Source organism: Schistocerca serialis, chromosome 10, assembly GCF_023864345.2.
Source record: "Schistocerca serialis cubense isolate TAMUIC-IGC-003099 chromosome 10, iqSchSeri2.2, whole genome shotgun sequence".
NCBI lineage: Eukaryota > Metazoa > Arthropoda > Insecta > Orthoptera > Acrididae > Schistocerca > Schistocerca serialis.
In genome coordinates, this window is record NC_064647.1 from 121,309,030 (window position 1) to 121,329,283 (window position 20,254).

At 45.4% G+C, this 20,254-nt stretch overlaps 1 protein-coding gene across 2 annotated transcripts in view; it reads left to right on the top strand.

Annotated features, from left to right (window-relative positions):
• Window positions 1-17,659, top strand: part of LOC126424971 (uncharacterized) — a 248,448-nt gene extending 230,789 nt beyond the window's left edge. For both annotated transcript variants that reach the window (XM_050087853.1, XM_050087854.1), the window contains exon 5: window positions 15,293-17,659. In XM_050087853.1, the coding sequence (XP_049943810.1) occupies window positions 15,293-15,576 (284 nt within the window). In that variant the 3' untranslated portion in view covers window positions 15,577-17,659. The remainder of the gene's footprint in view (window positions 1-15,292) is intronic.
• The last annotated feature ends 2,595 nt before the right edge of the window (window positions 17,660-20,254 follow it).

Sequence of the window (20,254 nt, forward strand, 5' to 3'; positions counted from 1 at the left end):
ATTTTCTTATTGCTGATGTTGCTACGAAAGGCGGACTGTGATTCAACACATAATGTCTCGTCATGAAAGAAAATTTCTCGTGAGGTCCGCTACATCGTTCGCCTTTGGCGTTCAATGGTTTTTATGTTCAGAGAACACTCTGAATATCTGTCAAATACAACAGTAACATCATCTTTATAACGTCACTGAATATAGGCTATTAAGGTTTTATAAACGTCACCAAAAATTCCATTCTCGGACCACACGACATGGTGGATAAGAAACCCTCCATCTATAACAAGGAACTTCGATTTATTACTGTCAAAATTCCTTTCAGGTACTTGATTGAAAAGACTGTACAGCGACAACTTTTTTATTTTCCTCATCAATCCACTGTTGTCAGAGATATTAGTACACTCGATAATTCGTACGTGAAGCAATCCTTTAATTTCTCAGGTGAATGAAACGCTCACAGTATTCTCAGAAATAGCTCCATTGTATCTACTTCAGTTATATATTTTTCAAGCCTAACAGTTGACATGCACATTGTCCTGACCCTGCTTGTTCGCTTAAGCTTCAGAGAACCAAATTTTGGCGAGACAGTAATTTTTGTTCAAAGAGCTTCATCACCAACAGACACAGCTTTGCAACAGTTTACTTTCTGAGAAGCTACTAGACCAGATCCCAATTAACACAATTACTCCTAATAAACTAAAGGAGTGTGTTGGTGCAACTATAGCTAAAGTGTTCTGCGAATTTTCTTGAAAAGCGGCATCAAAGTTGGTATTTTGAGGGCGGCTTCTTTTTCGACCGGAGGAAGGGCTCGACACTAATTTGGAGTAGCAATCTTCATGATAATGGGCTTCTGCAGTTACTAAACACGAAACACTGTTGATGTGTCCGGCAACCCTTCTACCGAAATTATAAGTGCGTTTCTCTGCTTTCTCAAGCAGTTTAAGAGTGAACTTTTAACACTCCACAGCTTTTGTGGAGTCGTTTCTTTGTTTCCGCCTCTGTAACACTAAAATGGCTCTGAGCACTATGGGACTTAACATCTATGGTCATCAGTCCCCTAGAACTTAGAACTACTTAAACCTAACTAACCTAAGGACAGCACACAACACCCAGCCATCACGAGGCAGAGAAAATCCCTGACCCCGCCGGGAATCGAAACCGGGAACCCGGGCGTGGGAAGCGAGAACGCTACCGCACGACCACGAGATGTGGGCTCTCTGTAACACTTTCCAGCACATATGAAACAGTATTTTTTGAAGTAGAATGGATAAGGGGAAGAGCATCTCTCAAACTTTTATCATCTACTTGTGCAACATTCTGATTAATTAGTTTCCTGACATTACATTCCTTAACATATTCAAGTCGACATACCTTATGCACTTCACTCAGTCCTGCGTTCTGTAGAAGATTATGAGCCCCATCCTTCCGTTCCTTTCTGACACGTTTCAGAGTTTCTAAGCCCTTCGTCACTACTGATGGCTCTTCCGAAACAGATTTACCACAAATATAACAGGTATTAGGGTCCAGCATTATTGTTTTCTCAGTCCAGACAAAACAAATGAGACTAAGAAGAAGCGCTTCATAACACCACAAACTGATAAATACTATCACAAAACCAGAACTCTCTGGCACGACGTTAACTCAACTGAACTGCACACTGGGTAGGAAGAAACGGTAGCGACAATAACGGCAGGGGAGCGCTGAGTGAATGGGAAGGGGAACTTGACCTTTCCATTGTTGACTCGTACTGGAGTACGAGTCAACAATGGAAACGTCAACAATACTGACCGCAAAAGAAATATCATAAGTAGAATATATAGGCTACGAGATATTTCCATACACTTAATTACGCTTTTCATTTAAATACTTTGCTAAGTAACAAAAACTTCAGACTATTACGTTAAAAGAATTCTGTTCCAATTCTTGTATATCAAATACCATTCGTATAAATGAAAAGGTGCACAAGATCTTTTCCGTGTACAATTTTGCAAGGAATATATTTATTAATAAGAGCTCTGTTCGAAAAATTACCGTTTTGCGTATATATTTAAAATATGGTACAAACTGACTTTTGGAGTTGATATAAGGGGGGCGCGCCCTCCCTGCGAAGGAGTACTTTCCTGTTTCTTATTACTGCACCCAATATGAGTATTTTCCTGAAGTTACAAGACTGTAAATTTTCCCCCCCCCCCCATTTGCTGATTTTCTTACGAATTTTTCTGCGGAACTAAGAAGACACGAAAGCACAAAATCTGTCTCTATAATGGAAGTGAGCTCGGCCAGAATATACGCTACTGGCCATTAAAATTGCTACATCAAGAAGAAATGCAGATGATAAACATGTATTCATTTGACAAATATATTATATATAGAACTGACATGTCATTACATTTTCGCGCAATTTGGGTGCATAGATCCTGAGAAATCAGTACCCAGAACAACCATCTCTGGCCGTAATAACGGCCTTGATATGCCTGGGCATTGAGTCAAACAGAGCTTGGATGGCGTGTACAGGTAAAGCTGCCCATGCAGCTTCAATACGATACCACAGTACATCAACAGTAGTGACTGGCGTATTGTGACGAGCCAGTTGCACGCCCACCATTTACCGGACGTTTTCAATTGGTGAGAGATCTGGAGAATGTGCTGGCCAGAGCAGCAGTCGAACATTTTCTGTATCCAGAAAGGCCAGTACAGGACCTGCAACATGCGGTCGTGCATTATCCTGCTGAAATGTAGGATTTCGCAGGCCTCGAATCAAGGGTAGAGCCACGGGTAGTAACGCATCTGAAATGTAACGTCCACTGTTCAAAGTGCCGTCAATGCGAACAAGAGGTGACCGACACAAGTAACCAATGGCACCCCATACCATCGCGCCGGGTGATATGCCAGTATGGCGATGATGAATACACGCTTCCAATGTGCGTTCACCGTGATGTCGCCAAACACACATGTGACCATCATGTTGCTGTAAACAGAACCTGGACTCATCCGAAAAAAATGACGTTTTGCCATTCGTGTAGCCAGGTTCGTCGTTGAGTACACCATCGGTATCGCTCCTGTCTGTGATGCAGCGTCAAGGGTAACCGCAGCCACAGTCACCGAGCTGATAGTCCATGCTGCTGCAAACGTCTTCGAACTGTTGGTGCAGATGGCTGTTGTCTTGCAAGCGTCCCCATCTGTTGACTCAGGGATCGAGACGTGGCTGCACGATCCGTTACAGCCATGCGGATGAGATGCCTGTCATCTCGACTGATACTGATACAAGGCCGTTGGGATCCAGCACGGCGTTCCGTAATATCCTCCTGAACCCACCGACTCCATATTCTGCTACCAGTCATTGGATCTCGACCAACGCGAGCAGCATCGTCGCGATACGATTAACCGGCAATCGCGATAGGCTACAATCCGACGTTTATCAAAGTCGGAAACGTGATGGTACGCATTTCTCCTCCTTACACGAGACATCACAACAACGTTTCACCAGGCAACGCCGGTCAACTGCTGTTTGTGTATGAGAAATCAGTTGGAAACTTTCCTCATGTCAGCACGTTGTAAGTGTCGCCACCGGCGCCAACCTTGTGTGAATGCTCTGAAATGCTAGTCATTTGCATATCACAGCATCTTCTTCCTGTCGGTTAAATTTCGCGTCTGTAGCACGTCATCTACGTGGTGTAGCAATTTTAATGGCCAGTAGTGTATTAACGTGGGATGTTAGCAGGCGGCGCCGTAGACCCTTGTTTCTGCGCAAGCGCAGCTGCAGCATACTCAAAAATTTAGAACGCCTTTCTCTGCCTCGTGATGACTGGGTGTTGTGTGATGTCCTTAGGTTAGTTAGGTTTAAGTAGTTCTAAGTTCTAAGTGACTGATGACCACAGATGTTAAGTCCCATAGTGCTCATAGCCATTTGAACCATTTTTAGAACGCCACACGCAGTACAATCTATAGATCATTGACGACATACGGGGAGGGTGGAGGGGGAGCAGGCCTGGGGGGTGGGGGGGGGGGGGGAAGGGAGAAGGAGATTAGTGTTTAATGTACCGTCGACCGTCGACAATGAGATCATTAGAGACGGAGAACAAGCTCGAATTAAGGGAGGGCGGAGAACGAAAGCAGCTGCGTCCTTTGGAAGGAACCATTCCGGCATTTGCCTTAAGCGATTCACGGAAACCAAGGTAAACGTACGTAGATCAAGATGGCCAGACGTGGGTTTGAACCAGTGTCATCGCGAATGCGAGTTTAGAGTGCTAACCACGGCAGTACCCCGTTCGGTGACGTCATAGACACACCCGGTTCGTGATATGTTCCTTATTTACATACAAACAAAAAGCCGTACGCTCTGCAAGTAGTTGACTGTGATCAGAAGATCAACTGACTGCGGCCGCGGAAGCCTGCGCAATTATATTTTGTTCGAATCTTCAAGTATTGCACATAAAACCTCCCCGAAGTCGACTTTCAACTGGAAAAATCCGTACTTCCCACTCCTTTTACTTGCAAACTGCCAACATTAAAGCACATAACCAAGTCTTTATTAACAACTACTTAGCAGAATATTTAGGGCTGTGGGATGGCTTTGACGAGGGGAGAATGAAATTTTCGTTATTCTCTCACAGCGTATTTCACATTTATTTATCATTTCTTTCATATCACATAGTGACTTCAGTGACAAGTTGCTGAAATACCCAGCACGCACATTTTTCTAGGCTAGAACATAGCACCTCATCTCCCCTTGCAGTTCTCCTGGTTATAAAGGTTGCTTCAGATGTGGTGGTCAATATCCAGGGATATGACAGGAAGAATCATTCTAAACAAAAACGTGAAGTAAACATGGTCTCTAAAACGCATACCTTAGGAGCTATGAGCAATTCTTGGTTTTCGATATTGTGAAACAAGTCTCTTCTAATGCAAGCTTTTTGCTTTCCATATTTTGGGAAGTGGTGGTATGAACGAAAACAATAAAAAAATGTCCAATAAACATGTGCCCTAAAATACATACCTCAAGAGCCGGGAGCACTTACTCATCTTCGCTACTTTGAAACACAACTCTTCTAATGAACAAGTGCTCATAACTTTTAAGGTATGCATTTTAGAGCACACGTTACTGGATATTTTTTCCTTGTTTTGGTCCATACCACGAATTCCCAACGTATGAAAACCAAAGATCTGATGTAAAGTTGTTTGTTTCACAATATCGAAGATCTAGGACTGCCCACAGCTCTTAAGGTTTACGTTTTAGAGCCCATGTTTACTTGCCTTTTTGTTTCGAATGATCATTCCTTTCATATTCTCGAATATCGAGCATCAATTCTGAAACACCCTGCATACACCAGTTTGCAGATATACTTGCAAGTGCATATGCGTTGCTACTTGCGTATAGCCACAGTTTGACTTCTATGCTGGATTGCATTTTAAAATTTCGTAGGGATACAAGTTGTCTTTGGTGTTCAAACCTGAGATTGGTCTACAGCAGTACACCATTCCTCTCTGTCTGCCTTCCTCTTCATTTCTATGTACGTAGTGCATCCAGCATCCCTCGTAATCGGCTTCATGTATCACGTTCTTGGTCGCTCCCAGTGGTTCCTTCCCTCAATGACTCATTCTGCTACTCCAATAAAATGGGGCACCTACAGCTGTCCATACAATGTTATTTATTATCTGGCAACCAGTTTCGATGCTTCAGTACACCATCTTTAATCCTTAACTGACGCTGAGGGGTCAACTCAAATCGTATGCACGATTCCATCAGTGGCCAACACCTATGAACTGGTTTTCGGAGACTATCTGTAACAACGATGTTGTGTCTCCAACCAGTCAGTGAAAACCAGCTCATAGATGTTGGCCACTGATGGAATCGCGCATACGATTTGAGTTAAACCCTCAGCGTCATTTAAGTCCTGAAGGTTGTGCACTGAAGCATTGAAACTGGTAGCCATGTAATATATAACATCCTAAGGACGGCTGTAGGTGATCCATTTTATGACATACGTGAACGGCCGAAGTCCTTCAAACCTCCATTCAGATATCTTGCGCACCATGGGTGAAGGGTATCAGACGGATGCCATATTCCTTGACTTTCGGAAAACGTTTGACTCGGTGCCCCACTGCAAACTCCTAACTAAGGTACGAGCATATGGGATTGGTTCCCAAATATGTGAGTGGCTCGAAGACTTCTTAAGTAATAGAATCCAGTACGTTGTCCTCGATGGTGAGTGTTCATCGGAGGTGAGAGTATCATCTGGAGTGCCCCAGGGAAGTGTGGTAGGTCCGCTGTTGTTTTATATCTACGTAAATGATCTTTTGGATAGGGTGAACAGCAATGTGCGGCTGTTTGCTGATGATGCTGTGGTGTACGGGAAGGTGTCGTCGTTGAGTGACTGTAGGAGGATACAAGATGACTTGGACAGGATTTGTGATTGGTATAAAGAATGGCAGCTAAATCTAAATATAGATAAATGTAAATTAATGCAAATGAATAGGGAACAGAATCCTTTAATGTTTGAATACTCCATTAGTAGTGCAGGGCTTGACACAGTCACGGCGATTAAATATTTGGGCGTAACATTGCAGAGCGATCGATATGAAATGGGACAAGCATGTAATGGCAGTTGTGGGGAAAGCGGATAGTCGTCTTCGGTTCATTGGTAGAATTTTGGGAAGAAGTGGTTCATCTGTAAAGGAGACCGCTTATAAAACACTAATACGACCTATTCTTGAGTACTGCTCGAGCGTTTGGGATCCCCAACAGGTCGGATTGAGGGAGGACATAGAAGCAATTCAGAGGCGGGCTGCTAGATTTGTTACTGGTAGGTTCGATCATCACGTGAGTGTTACGGAAATGCTTCAGGAACTCGGGTGGGAGTCTCTAGAGGAAAGGAGGCGTTCTTTTCGTGAATCGCTTCTCTGGAAATCTAGAGAACCAGCATTTGAGGCCGACTGCAGTACAATTTTACTGCCGCCAACTTATATTTCGCGCAAAGACCACAAAGATAAGATAAGAGAGATTAGGGCTCGTACCGAGGCATATAGGCAGTCATTTTTCCCTCGTTCTGTTTGGGAGTGGAACAGGGAGAGAAGATGCTAGTTGTGGTACGAGGTACCCTTCGCCACGCACCGTATAGTGGATTGCGGAGTATGTATGTAGATGTAGATGTAGAAGGACGGACATACGAAAACCTTCTGCCATTGTTCCAGTGGTGTTATTGTGGCTTAAAACGTGTCCTACCGGTTTGTCTCTTCTTGTTTGGATGTGCCTCTACAGAGATTTGGTTTCCTGTACTCGTCTCAGCACCTCTTCGTTGGTAACTCTGGCTCTCCGGCTGATCTTCTTCATCTTCCTGTAGCGCCATACCTGCAGGGCTTCCAGTCGTCTTCTCTCTTGTTTTCGTACTGCCAAGGTTTCACAATTGTATAGGGCCACTCTCCATGATCCGTTTCCAGAGTGACGTTCTAGGTGGTGAGTAAATTCTTCCTCAAATTAAATGCAGTTGTGACCTGCTGTATTATGCTCAGTATTTCTTTTCAGCTTCTGCCATCCCTTCTGATCCTGCTTCCCAAAAAGGTGAACTCCTCTATCACTTCTGGCTCCTCTCTTCCAATTATTTCTCCTAAATGTTCATATTCTTATTTGCTACTGCATGTTATCACTTTAGTCTTTCCGCTGTTTATTCTCATGCCACAGGGATTGCAGAAAATTATTTCCATTGTGTTGAAGACCTACTCTACATCTACTTTCATCCCCGTGACCACAACAATATCATCTGCTTGAAGTAGCTTGTCTATCTTCTGCGCATTAATTTTAATTCCCACCCCAGTACCGGCCGAAGTGGCCGAGGGGTTCTAGGCGCTACAGTTGGAACCGCGCGACCGCTACAGTCGCAGGTTCGAATCCTGCCTCGGGCATGGATGTGTGTGATGTCCTTAGGTTAGTTAGGTTTAAGTAGTTCTAAGTCCCATAGTGCTCAGAGCCATTTGAACCCACCCCAGTAATTTCGCGGACTTAGTCAATAGCTCTCTGCATGTAAACACTGAATGTAGAGGAGAGAGAGAGAGAGAACACACCGTTGTCTCGGGTCTCTTCTAGTTTGTGCTTCTTGCTCCTGATAATAATTCCTAATCACAGCCACTTAGTTACTATGGAAGCATGTCTCTGTATTTTGGACCAGCTTTCTTCAGCACTCTGAACATGTCTTGCTATACAATATGGCTCTGAGCACTATGGGACTTAACATCTGAGGTCATCAGTCCCTTAGAACTTAGAACTACTTAAACCTAACTAACCTAAGGACATCACACAACACCCAGTCATCACGAGGCAGAGAAAATCCCTGACCCCGCCGGGAATCGAACCCGGGAACCCGGGCGCGGGAAGCGAGAACGCTACCGCACGACCACGATATACAATATGATCAAATGTCTTTTCCAGCTCTGCAGAGACAATGTAAGTTGATCATATTCGCAAACAGCAGCTATCACAATGAACAATAACAAAATATCATGCAAAAGAGACTTGTTGGCATATAAGCAGTTTTACTCACAAGTGAAGACCGGTCCTGATCTGCAATGGATCTTCGGACCATACTCTGTAATACAGAGTACAGATGAATAGAGAGAAACATTTAATATAGTACATACTAGGTTAAATATAAATTATGCCTAGTGATGACGTGTGGAAACGATGGTGGAGCAGCAGCTTTTGTTACAACCTACTGATGTCGACTGCTGACTATATGGCGGTGTCCTGTAGTTAAAGAACGGAAGCTCTCCCCTGCCTGTTGCCCTACGTCATCTCTAGCCATACAGGATACGACGTATGCACTACATGTCAGACAATAGGAATACAATCCATAATACTATGCTGGGTGTCACCATAAGTTACATCCAAATATCAATTTGTATGTTATACAGTTAAAATTTTACATAACGTGAAAAAGTATAACTGACCCAGCCAATAGCATCAGTTAGCACGTTAGTGGAAGTCCTTCTGCGGGAGTTTGCGTATAACAAAGATGAGCTGCAGGGTGCCGCTGATTTTCTAGAGATGTGGACGACGACAGATGCGTAACACCTTTGACCACTATCGAGAAGTCGTCCAGGCCAACGGTCTTGCCCCAGTGGTAACACCGGTTCCCGTGAGGTCACCGAAGATAAGCGCTGTCGGGCTGGGCTAGCACCATCCGGACTGCCAAGCGCTGTTGGCAAGCGGGGTCCACTCAGCCTTTGTGAGGCAAACTGACTGAGAAGTAGCGGCTCCGGTCTTGGAAACTGACATACGGCCGGGAGTGAGGTGTATTGACCACCCTCCATATCCCAATCGAGTGACGCCCGTGTTCTGAGGATGACACGGCGGCCGGTCGGTACATTTCCGCCTTCATGGCCAGTTCGGGAGGAGTTTAGTTTTAGTTTAGTTTAGATAGATCGTCCATTTATTTTTAACATAGTGTTTATTACGTTACACGTTTCCCTCTATTCTGTTACTGTCTAAATTGCAAAGTCTGGACCGCTTTGGTCACAGGTTCGAATCCTGCCCCGGGCATGGATGTGTGTGATGTCCTTAGGTTTAAATAGTTCTACGTTCTACGGAACTGATGACCTCAGAAGTTAAGTCCCATAGTGCTCAGAGCCATTTGAACCATTTTGCAAAGTCTGGTGTGGATATTAGGATCGGAACCGGTCACGAATTATGAATAAAAGTGCTTCTACACGAACAAGGCAGTTTACAGGGTGATATTTTCCACAGCGTGCAAACTCTAGGGATTGATCGATCAAGGGATGCGAAACAAAAAAGGTCTAATGAACTTATGTCCGGAAATGCATGGTTTCCTTGTTTATATTTTCACGGATACTGCGATCTAATACGCTCTGTACAGTGCGGCCACAGTTACAGTGTGCGTGGTTCCCTCCTCTCTTGCTGACTCGCCTTGTAGTGGATGTGATATAGCGTTCTACGCAATGGTTCCGTATTCGAATCGGAAGTTTGCCGACGTGGTGTTTATTTACGGAAAGGCAAACGGCAAGCAGCAGCGGACAGCAAGGTTGTATCCGGAGACATATCCAGGCATGGACAGCATTCAATGTTTGCAACAGTGTTTCGCCGTTTGTCTGAGACAGGGTCATTTCAGGAAGCAGGAAATCATGAAGGACGTACCAGAAATGTTCGGACAGCAGGGACCGGGAGGAAAATGTGATTAGCACTGTGGAAGGTGGCCGCCGCGTCAGTACCAGGCAGTTGGGCCGCCTGTACAGGGTTAGCCAGACGACCGTGTCGAACATTCTTCACGACAATTCTTACTACCCTTACCACTTCCAGTGTGTACAGGACTTAAAAGGGACAGACTTTCCACATCGGGAGCCGTTTTTTCACTCGTTTCTTCACCAGACAACCACGATTCAGGGATATATGTCATCCATCCTACTCACAGATGAGGTCATCTTCACGCAGAGTGGTATCTTCAGCTTTCACAACAGTCATCTGTTGGATGGTGTGCAGAACCCTCATGGTGTGGTAACAGGGAATCATTAGCATCGGCGCAACCGGAAACTGTGGGCCAGGATAATTGGTGACCATATTTTAGAACCAGTCTTCCTTCCACGTCACCTAACAGGCCGGAACTACTGGCGTTTCCTGAGGCTCACTGCCTCCCCTCCTGGAAGAAATGTTGATGATTCGAATGGTTATGTAGCCGTTACGTGACGGTGCTCCAGTCCACTTCGCCATTAACGTCCGCACGCGTCTGAATCGTGTCTTCCCAGGTCGGTGGATCAGCCGAGGATACTCAGTTGCATGGCGTCCTTGTTCACCAGATGTCAACCCGTTCTATTTCTGGTTATGGGACCATCAAAAATGGTTCAAATAGCTCTAATCACTATGGGACAAGATCTGAGGTCATCAGTCCCCTAGACTTAGAACTACTTAAATCTAACTAACCATGCCCGAGGCAAGATTCTAACCTGCGACCGTAGCATCAGTCTACAACCGCTTGGCCACAGTGGCCGGCTATGGGGCCATCTCAAAAGTATCGTGTATGCAAAGCCCATTCCAGATTTGGAGACCATGGAGCAGCGTATTCGTGCAGTCTTTGACACTGTTTGGATGCGGCCTGGCCGATGTGAACGTGTGAGACAGAACATGCTACAGTGCTTACACGCATGCGTTTGGGCACATGGAATGTATTTTCAACACATACTGTAACTGTGGGTGTATGGTATAAAGCGTATTAGACCGCAGTCTCTGTAACAATGAACGATTGAATAAATGGCTTCCATCATGGAAACCATGCATTTCCGGACATAAGTTCATTTGATCTTTTTCGTCCCATATTCTCTCATCGATCAATCCCTAGAGTTTCTACGTGTTGGAAAAAATCAGCCTGTGTATAATATTTTATCTGCTGTGGCCTTCTCCACCAGACATCAGCAACCAAACTGGCAGCCTGCAGTCGCGGGTTGCCCACTTCGCAGGCACACCAAAGCACTACACAACCAACAGGCGATATTGATGAACGGCCACAACAACAACAACAATACAGCAAAGACACCAGCGGTCACCAGGTGCCACCACCGGCCCCTATAAAAATAAGGAAGAGGTCGCTGCAGATCCCATACTCGTCGCCACTGATATGTCTGCGTAAGCAGAAGAAACAAACGATCAAAGTCCGAAAACAATTTATTGGACTGTTCAATTAACCAAAACAAATTCTCCAAGTATAACACCAACACAAAACAGTGATCCGTCTTCGAATCACAACTACTTACAAGAATAATATAGAAAACAATGGAAATAATTTCCTACTATTCTCCGCCAGAGACTTCTCCGATATACCAAGCCTAATCCAGAGATCAGCGAGATGCAAGCCAGGCTGCTGGGGCGGCAGTTATTCACGTCTGCTGGCGGTCGATGAACTGCCGATGTGCGGTTCTTTTTTTTTTTCTTTATTGTGATTTCATGCCCCTGCCCCATATGGGCAGGGGAGGGCTGTCAGCAGCACAATCCGCCGCTCTTCAGCCGAGTGACATGACAACTAAAACAAAATAAAAGAATACATACATAAGGAGGTAAAAAAGGGGAACATAAAACAGAGTAAGGGGAGAAAATGGAGGTAAAAATACACTGACATGTAGACGTTCATTGGGGACAGTTAAAAAAGTCACCAGAAAGATAAAAAAAAAAAAAACACAGTTGGCGATTCGTAAAACACAGAGAAGACACTTGATGCGCATGCACAGGTTAAAAGTTGGCCACAGTATTAAAAACACTCCGAAACAACACACTTAAAACCCACTGGGAGCACACACGACGAAGAATAAAACTACCAGGCGGGACCTGCCGAGGGAAAGGTCAGAGAGGATGGAAAAGGAGGGGAGAGCATGGGGCAGCTGGGGAAGCGGCGGGATGAAGAAAGGAGGGGCAACCGTGGGTTCACAAAGAGGTAGGAGACACATGGGGTGGGAGAGGAAAAGGGAAGACAGGGCAGGAGGGAGCGCAGAGACACTGAAAGAAGGCACAAGAGATGGACGGGGAGTAGGAGGGGAAATCCGCTCAGAAGGAGGGAGGGGGAGGAGAGGGAGGTCTGAGGAGGAGGCAGGAAGAGGGGGTTAGAGTTGGTAGGAAGGGTAGATGTCAGGGTGAAGCTCATCATCCGGGAGTGGTAAACGGTGGAAGTTGTGTTGGGAAAGGAGATGGAGGGTGTGGAGATGGAGAGAGGGAGTGACACAACGGTAAAGGCACGGCAACTGGTTGGGAGTGGAGAGGAAGGGAGACACCAGGGGGTGAGGGGGATCAAGGCGGCGGACAATATATAGTGTGCGGATGTGTTCAAGGAAAAGGAGAAGGTGGGGGAAGGGGATGAGGTCATAGAGGATGCGCGTGGGGGATGGAAGCCGGATGCGGAAGGCGAGGCGGAGTGCATGGCGTTCGAGGATTTGGAGGGCTTTATAGAACCGGGGAGGGGCGGAAATCCAAGCGATGCTGGCATAACAAAGGATGGGGCGGATCATGGATTTGTAGGTGTGAAGGATGGTGGAAGGATGCAGACCCCACGTCTGGCCGGACAGGAGTTTCAGGAGGCGGAGGTGGTTGTGAGCTTTGTTTTGGATGGTAAGGAGATGGGGAGTCCAGGTGAGGTGGCGGTCGAGTGTGAGGCCAAGGTATTTAAGAGTAAGAGTGAGGTGGATAGGACGGCCGTAAATGGTGAGGTAGAAATCATGGAGGTGGAAGGAGCGGGTGGTGCGGCCTATGATGATCGCCTGGGTCTTGGAGGGATTAACACGGAGGAACCACTGGTTGCACCAAGCGGTGAATTGGTCAAGGTGGGTTTGGAGGGTACGTTGGGACCGTTGAAGGGTAGGATAAAGGGCTAGGAAGGCGGTGTCATCAGCGAACTGGAGAAGATGAACAGGAGGGGGAGGTTTGGGCATATCAGCAGTGTACAGGAGATAGAGGAGAGGGGAAAGGACAGAACCTTGGGGCACGCCGGCAGAGGGGTAGAAAGTACGGGAGTTGGAATTGTGGATAGTCACATAGGAGGGACGACGGGAGAGGAAGGAAGCAACGAGATGGACGAAGTTGATGGGGAGAGCATAGGTCTGGAGTTTGAAAAGGAGCCCGGTATGCCAGACACGGTCATAGGCGTTCTGGAGATCAAGGGAAACAAAGATAGCAGAGTGACGGGAGTTAAGTTGGAGGGAAAGAAGATGGGTAAGGTTAAGGAGCTGGTCGTCAGCAGAGAAGGATGGCCGGAAGCCACATTGGGTAAGAGGAAGGAGGCAGTGCTGGTTAAGGTGGCGGTGGATACGGCGAGAGAGGATGGCCTCAAAGACCTTACTGAACACGGAGGTGAGGCGGATGGGACGATAGGAAGAGGTAGCAGAGGGGGGTTTGTTAGGCTTAGGGAACAGCAGGACACGGGAAGTCTTCCACAGGTCAGGGTAAAATCCAGTGGAGAGGAGGACATTGTACAGGGTAGCAAGGACAGACAGGAAGGATGGAGGGGATTCCTTGAGGTGACGGTAGGTGACGCCATCATGACCAGGGGCGGTGTTGCGTTTGGAGCGGAGGACGAGTGTGATGTCTTGCATGGTGATGGGAGTGTTGATGTCGGAGGGGGTAGCCGATCCAAGTACTGGAAGCTAGGGGCGAGCGGGGGGACAGAGGTGCCAGTGCGGTCAAGGACAGTGGGGAAGAGGGAGTAATCAAAATGGGGATCGTCAGGAATGGAGAAGACCTCGGACAGGTGGGAAGCAAAATGGTTAGCCTTACTGAGGTTGTCAGGAAAGGGTCGATCGTCATGGAGGATGGGGTAATGCGGGGTGGGATGGCTACCAGTAAGGCGGTGGAAGGCTGACCAGTACTTGGAGGACAGGGAGGGTGGAGTTGAGGTGGGTACATGTCTGGCGCCAGTCCCGGCGTTTCTGTGCTGTAAGAAGGTTCCGGATATGTCGCTGTAATTGCCGGTGGCGGGTGAGAGTATCCCAGTCACGAGTGCGGAGGAAGGAGCAGTAGAGCCTGCGGGATTCACGCAGAAGAAGGACGGCCTGTGGAGGAAGCGTAGGGCGGTGAGGGTGGATGAGTTTGGTAGGGACATGAGCCTCCACAGCGTCAGTGATGGTCTTCTGAAGGAAGGAAGAGGCATGGGTGATGTCATCAGGGTGGTGGACCGATGTGCGGCCGAGCACCGGCCTTTATAGCGCTTCGGCGGATGAGTACCTCGGAACTATTTTCCATCACGTGGTTTGACGCGTGAAAATAGTTCCGGGATCTGCAGCGACCTCTTCGTTATGTTTATGTGGGCCAGTAGTGGCCCCTTGTGGCCGCTGGTGTCTTTGCTGTGTTGTTGTTGTTGTGGCCGTTCATCAATATTGCCCATCGGTTGTGTAGTGCTTCGGTGTGCCTGCGAAGCGGCAACCCGCGGCTGCAGGCTGTCAGTATGGTTGCTGATACTCTAGGCACTGTGATGTCTGGTGGAGAAGGCCAAAGCATTATCAAATTAAGGTGGTTTATTTTTGAAGTTAAAATGATCTGAACTGTTAGGCCGCGTCATGACCATCGACGTTTCGATCCCTCTGCTGAGATCCTCTTCAGGAAGTTAGGTGTTCACTGTTGATTTATCTTTATCTGCCTTTTGATAAGAATCGCCTCCCGTATTCCTGGTTTTCTGTTGAGTCGATTTCTGAAATAGTAAACTGCGATTTTGAATCGCAACTGAAAATCGCAGTTGACAAAAGTAGCATTCACAGAAATCACCGATACCGGGAAGTCACAGTTTAGCCTACGCTGGCAGTGTGTTCTGTGTGCCTGTGGCAGGTATCGCGTCGCGGATGATGCGCTGCAGCCTGGAGCTGGCGGCGCAGCGCGGACTGCGGGCGGCCAAGGGCGACTGCACCGGCGTGGCTTCGGCGCGCGCCGCCGTTCGCGCCGGCATGAGCGTCGTCTTCCGGCTGCCGTACGCCAGCTACGCGCCCGCCGGCCGCGTCGTCTTTCACGCGACGGGCGAGGCCAACCCGGAGCTGACCGTGGTCGCCGCGCGCCTCCAGCCCGCGCCGCCCCACGTGCTGCCGGCCGAGCTGCCGCAGGCGCCTCAGCAGTGAGCTGACTGGGCGCTGCCGCCCGCAGCGCTGACCCAACGGACGCTTCTTCATTTATGGTCGCTGGCGCTAATTCTTTGTTGTCAAGGCTACAGCTCGATTAAAATAATCGATTGTGCTCGAACCAGTTATTGATGTATTACTTTCCTGGAACAGCCAAATAGCGCTAGCAGACTATTTTGCAGTTGAATATTCATTAAGGAAGTTATGGGTTTCACTGGCGCCAGTTCATCACTGGCGCCAGTCCATCAAAGATGTACTGGCGCCAATGATGCGCTGGCGCCAGTACATAACTGGCGCGTCCTGAACTAGGGTTAGTACATCACTGGCTCCAGTACGTTGGCGCCAGTACATGATTGGCGCCAGTATGTCATTGGCGCCAGTCGTCCACTAACGCCAGCCCATCTCTGCGCCAGTCCTCCACTGGCTCGTCCGTCACGGGCGATATTCACTGGCACTAGTTCTTCACTGGCGCCAGCTGCCCGCAGGCGCTTTTGCTACTTGGCAGCCCTCCACTGGCGCCAGTCCATCTCTGGCGTCAGCCCAACACGGGCATTCCTACTGCTACCAGTGTTCTTGCTCTAATCTGTGACACATTTCTCTGCTCTGTCACTGTATTCATATGTGTTCTTCTGGAGCCAGTCATCTTGGGACCAAATAATCTTTATATCTTAATCACTTATCACAAAGAAGCGTTGATAACAGAGTTCCCAATGGTGCCACTTATTAATGGCCTAGTGTCACCATTTATTAGCAGTGGGTCAGTTATTAGCATGTTTTCTGCACCTGCTAGACAGCAGGTTCAACTTTTTAACTGAAATAATCAGCAAGCAGTTGCAGAAAATAAACTTTATTCCTTAACTGGTTTCGGGCACTTAGTGTCCTTCTTCAGAACGTTGGAACTATCGCATTATTTTCAACTGATGCTATAGTTACAACCTTTTGCAGAAGGGCGCCAAGTGCCTGAAGCCGGTTAAGGGAAAAAATTTCTTTTGTGCAACTTATTGCTGAATATTTCAATTAATACAACTACCGTTACAGAAAATGGACAAAACACTGACATTCAGTTATGCGTGAATCTGGCGCCATTCGTGACAGTGTTAAGGTGACAGTAAATTTACATGTTCGACGCTTTCTTTTTTGGCCTACAAATTTCTGAACCAATATTTATTGCCAAGGTACTAGTGGTGACTGAGCTATAGTCACTACTTTTTTCTGGACCAATAAGGATGCATCACAATATTCAGCTGTCACACACGTCTAATTGTAGTGCCAGCGTCTGTCACCTGCTTATCTGTATATTTCTTTCGACAATGATCGCTTTTTCATTAACGATTGTTATTTCATGGACCATGTTTACTAGCTCCAATCAGACTGTGCTAGAAACAACAGTTTATTGGCGGTAACCAAGTGAGTGAAGTTTTTAGGGTCGGTTAGAAATTGCTACCACAGTATTCAGCAACCACATATATAATTCTGGTTCCAGTCACTCGGTGGCGATGAATTCATATGTCAATATTTCGCAAATGCCAGTAGCTCAGTAAATACGTCGTACTGAACTCATTAAACTGACGCCAATAATCCTGCAATTTTGCTCACTCCAATTTCAGTGTCACTGCGTAGGTAGCTCCACAAACGCTTCACAGACTTGTAGCAGCAGTCTACTAGAGCCAGGGCCTAATTTAACTATCACAAATAACACTATCAAAATTCACGATTTCCACGTTCATCATAAATCGGTGCTACTCTATTGATGGGCAGTTATTTTTATGTATATCAGTTGGATGCCAAATCAATCTACATTCGTTGATACTACACTGTAAAATCCCTGCATCATCACCTCGCTCAATCTGCATGCTACAGAAACGCTGGAACGCTTCTTGATCATGATAAACATTGTTGAGTTATGAAGAACTACCGAATGTATTATCTTGTGGATATATGTCAAGGTATATATGTTACTGTGATATCTGCTGTAAATTACTCAATGTGACCAGTTCAGCATTGAAAGCTTTAAGGGTAGAATTATTCAGTATCAATTACATGTATGAAGTAAAATACACAATAAAGTTTAAGTATACGTTTATTGTCTTTGTTCTGAAACCTTTTCTACAGCTGTAGCTGGAACCTGAAGCTATCTTCAAATGTACATGAGTTAGATATAGATTTCTGCAGTCATGACACCAATATCTGAAACATTTAATGTATGTTATTGACTGACAGTATCTTCAGGTAAACATATGACATACTTAAGCTTCTGTTTTCTATTTGTATTGACAGTACACAAATCAATATATCGTATCATAATAAGTACATAATTTATGAGGATTTCAGTATATAATGTACTACTTCGTCTCAATTTCCCTACAATCATTGTAATACTCAGTTATTCCGTACAGCTGGACAGCACAGCTTAAAATAATCAGTATTTTCTTCCAAAAAACATTGACTTATAATATATTTGGTGCTAGAAGGTTTGCATATTTGTGGAGTGGGTGGCTATAACATATCATTTTATTTATTGTAACCCTTTTATCCCAGAAAGCAACAGCACATATAACGAAATACTGGTTGGAGCACAAAAAACCGGCCTTGGGTACAAATTGTGCATGAATTGTTCCCGCCACGAACAGATACAACAATAAATACATAAACATGTAGTAATTAGATAATAAAGAAATGACATATAAGGAAATGGAAGCAACAGCTTCGAAACAATAGATGACAATTAGCGGAAGACAATAAATAGTCTAATACACGGGGCTGGGTTTTCGTTCGCCACATGTACTAATTAAAAATCATGATTGATTCTGCTTGACTAAGGCGTACAAATTAAATTCCGAGAACAAGAAATTGAGCACTTGCCCGCGAAAGGCAAAGGTCTCGAATTCGAGTCTCTGTCCGGCACACAGTTTTAATCTACCAGGAAGTTTCATATCAGCGCACACTCCGCTGTAGAGTGAAAATTTCATTCTGGAAACATCCCCCAGGCTGTGGCTAAGCCATGTCTCCGCAATATCCTTTCTTCCAGGAGTGCTAGGTCTGCAGAGTTCGCAGGAGAGCTTCTGTGAAGTTTGGAAGGTAGGAGGCGAGGTACTGGCGGAATTAAAGCTGTGAAGACGGGGCATGAGTCGCGCTTGGGTAACTCAGTCGGTAGAGCACTTGCCCGCGAAAGGCATAGGTCCCGAGTTCGAGTCTCGGTCCGGCACACAGTTTTAATCTGCCAGAAAGTTTCAACAAGAAATTGTTTGCCCTGATCAGTCCATACAGAGTTGAAATAAATTAACAACAGAAGGTAGAATTGAACACTGTATTACCTGGTATAAAAAAATACAGGACAACACAAAATACAAAAAAAATTGTGCTAATTGGTAGTGGACACGAAAAGTGAAAGAAAATACCGTATGTCTCAAACCTGTACGATCAGAGTTATAAAGAATGGAAAGGATCCTAAAATTATCACCCATAGGTCAACGTGAGCATTACAGACCAGCAAAAAAGCTGAGAGACATGTTTGAAATCCAATATGTTGAAGATGTACGATTAACACAATTCCTTCTTTATGTACCACATCAAACTTCTTAAAAATTGTGCTTAAAACTTTACAAAATGCTTTAAAGCTGCAATACTGCGTTTCATATGAGCTATAAGATCATTATAAAGCACTAAACATGAATGAAATATAGATTCTGTTGCACTGTTTTCCTTTAAGAGGTAGAATCTAGTGTAGAAAAATGAAAATCACACTAACTTGAGATTTATTGTAACATATAAAATTCAAATAAAAAACACAAAATTTAATAATTTGGTCCACTTACTTGAATGGTACTCTTCCCGTTTCTACGAAAAACGTCTTGTGCCACATGTTCTCTCAATTTCTTTATTGCCTCGGTGAAAGATTTCGCCCTGTTCTTCACATACTGCCCTGATGTTTTCTGAAAACTTGCAATTTTTTTTAGTACGTGTTCCATAGATCATGAAATAGACACTTCGTAATGATGTGGAACGTGTCAGGTTAATAAAAGGTGTCTATACAGGGTATTACATTACAAAAAATATTACATGCCACTTAATTTTTTTTTAGGCGGGCAGTGGGGAAATTACCCACTTGCTATATCCAAAAATCCATCTAATGAGTAGAAGGAGATACCATTCAGAAATTCTTATAATTTCCTTTTAAATGCTATATGGCTATCTGTCAGAATTTTGATGCTATTAGGTAAGTGACCAAAGACTTTTTTGGCAGCATAATTTACCCCTTTCTGAGGCAAAGTTAGATTTAACCTTGAGTAGTGAAGATCATCTTTTCTCCGAGTGTTGTAGCCATGTACACTGCTATTACGTTTGAATTCGCTCGGACTGTTAATAACAAATTTCATAAGTGAATATATATACTGTGAGGCTACAGTGAAGATCCCTAGCTCTTTAAATAAGTGGCTGCAGTATGTTCTTGGATGAGCTCCAGCAATTATTCTGATTACATGCTTTTGTGCAATGAACACTCTTTTACTCAATGATGAGTTACCCCAGAATATGACGCCATACGAAAGCAGAGAATGAAAATAGGCGTGGTAAGCTAATTCACTGAGATGTATATCGCCAAAATTTGCAATGTCCCTAATAGCATAAGTAGCTGAACTCAAATGTTTCAGCAGATCTTTAGTGTGATTTTTCCAGTTCA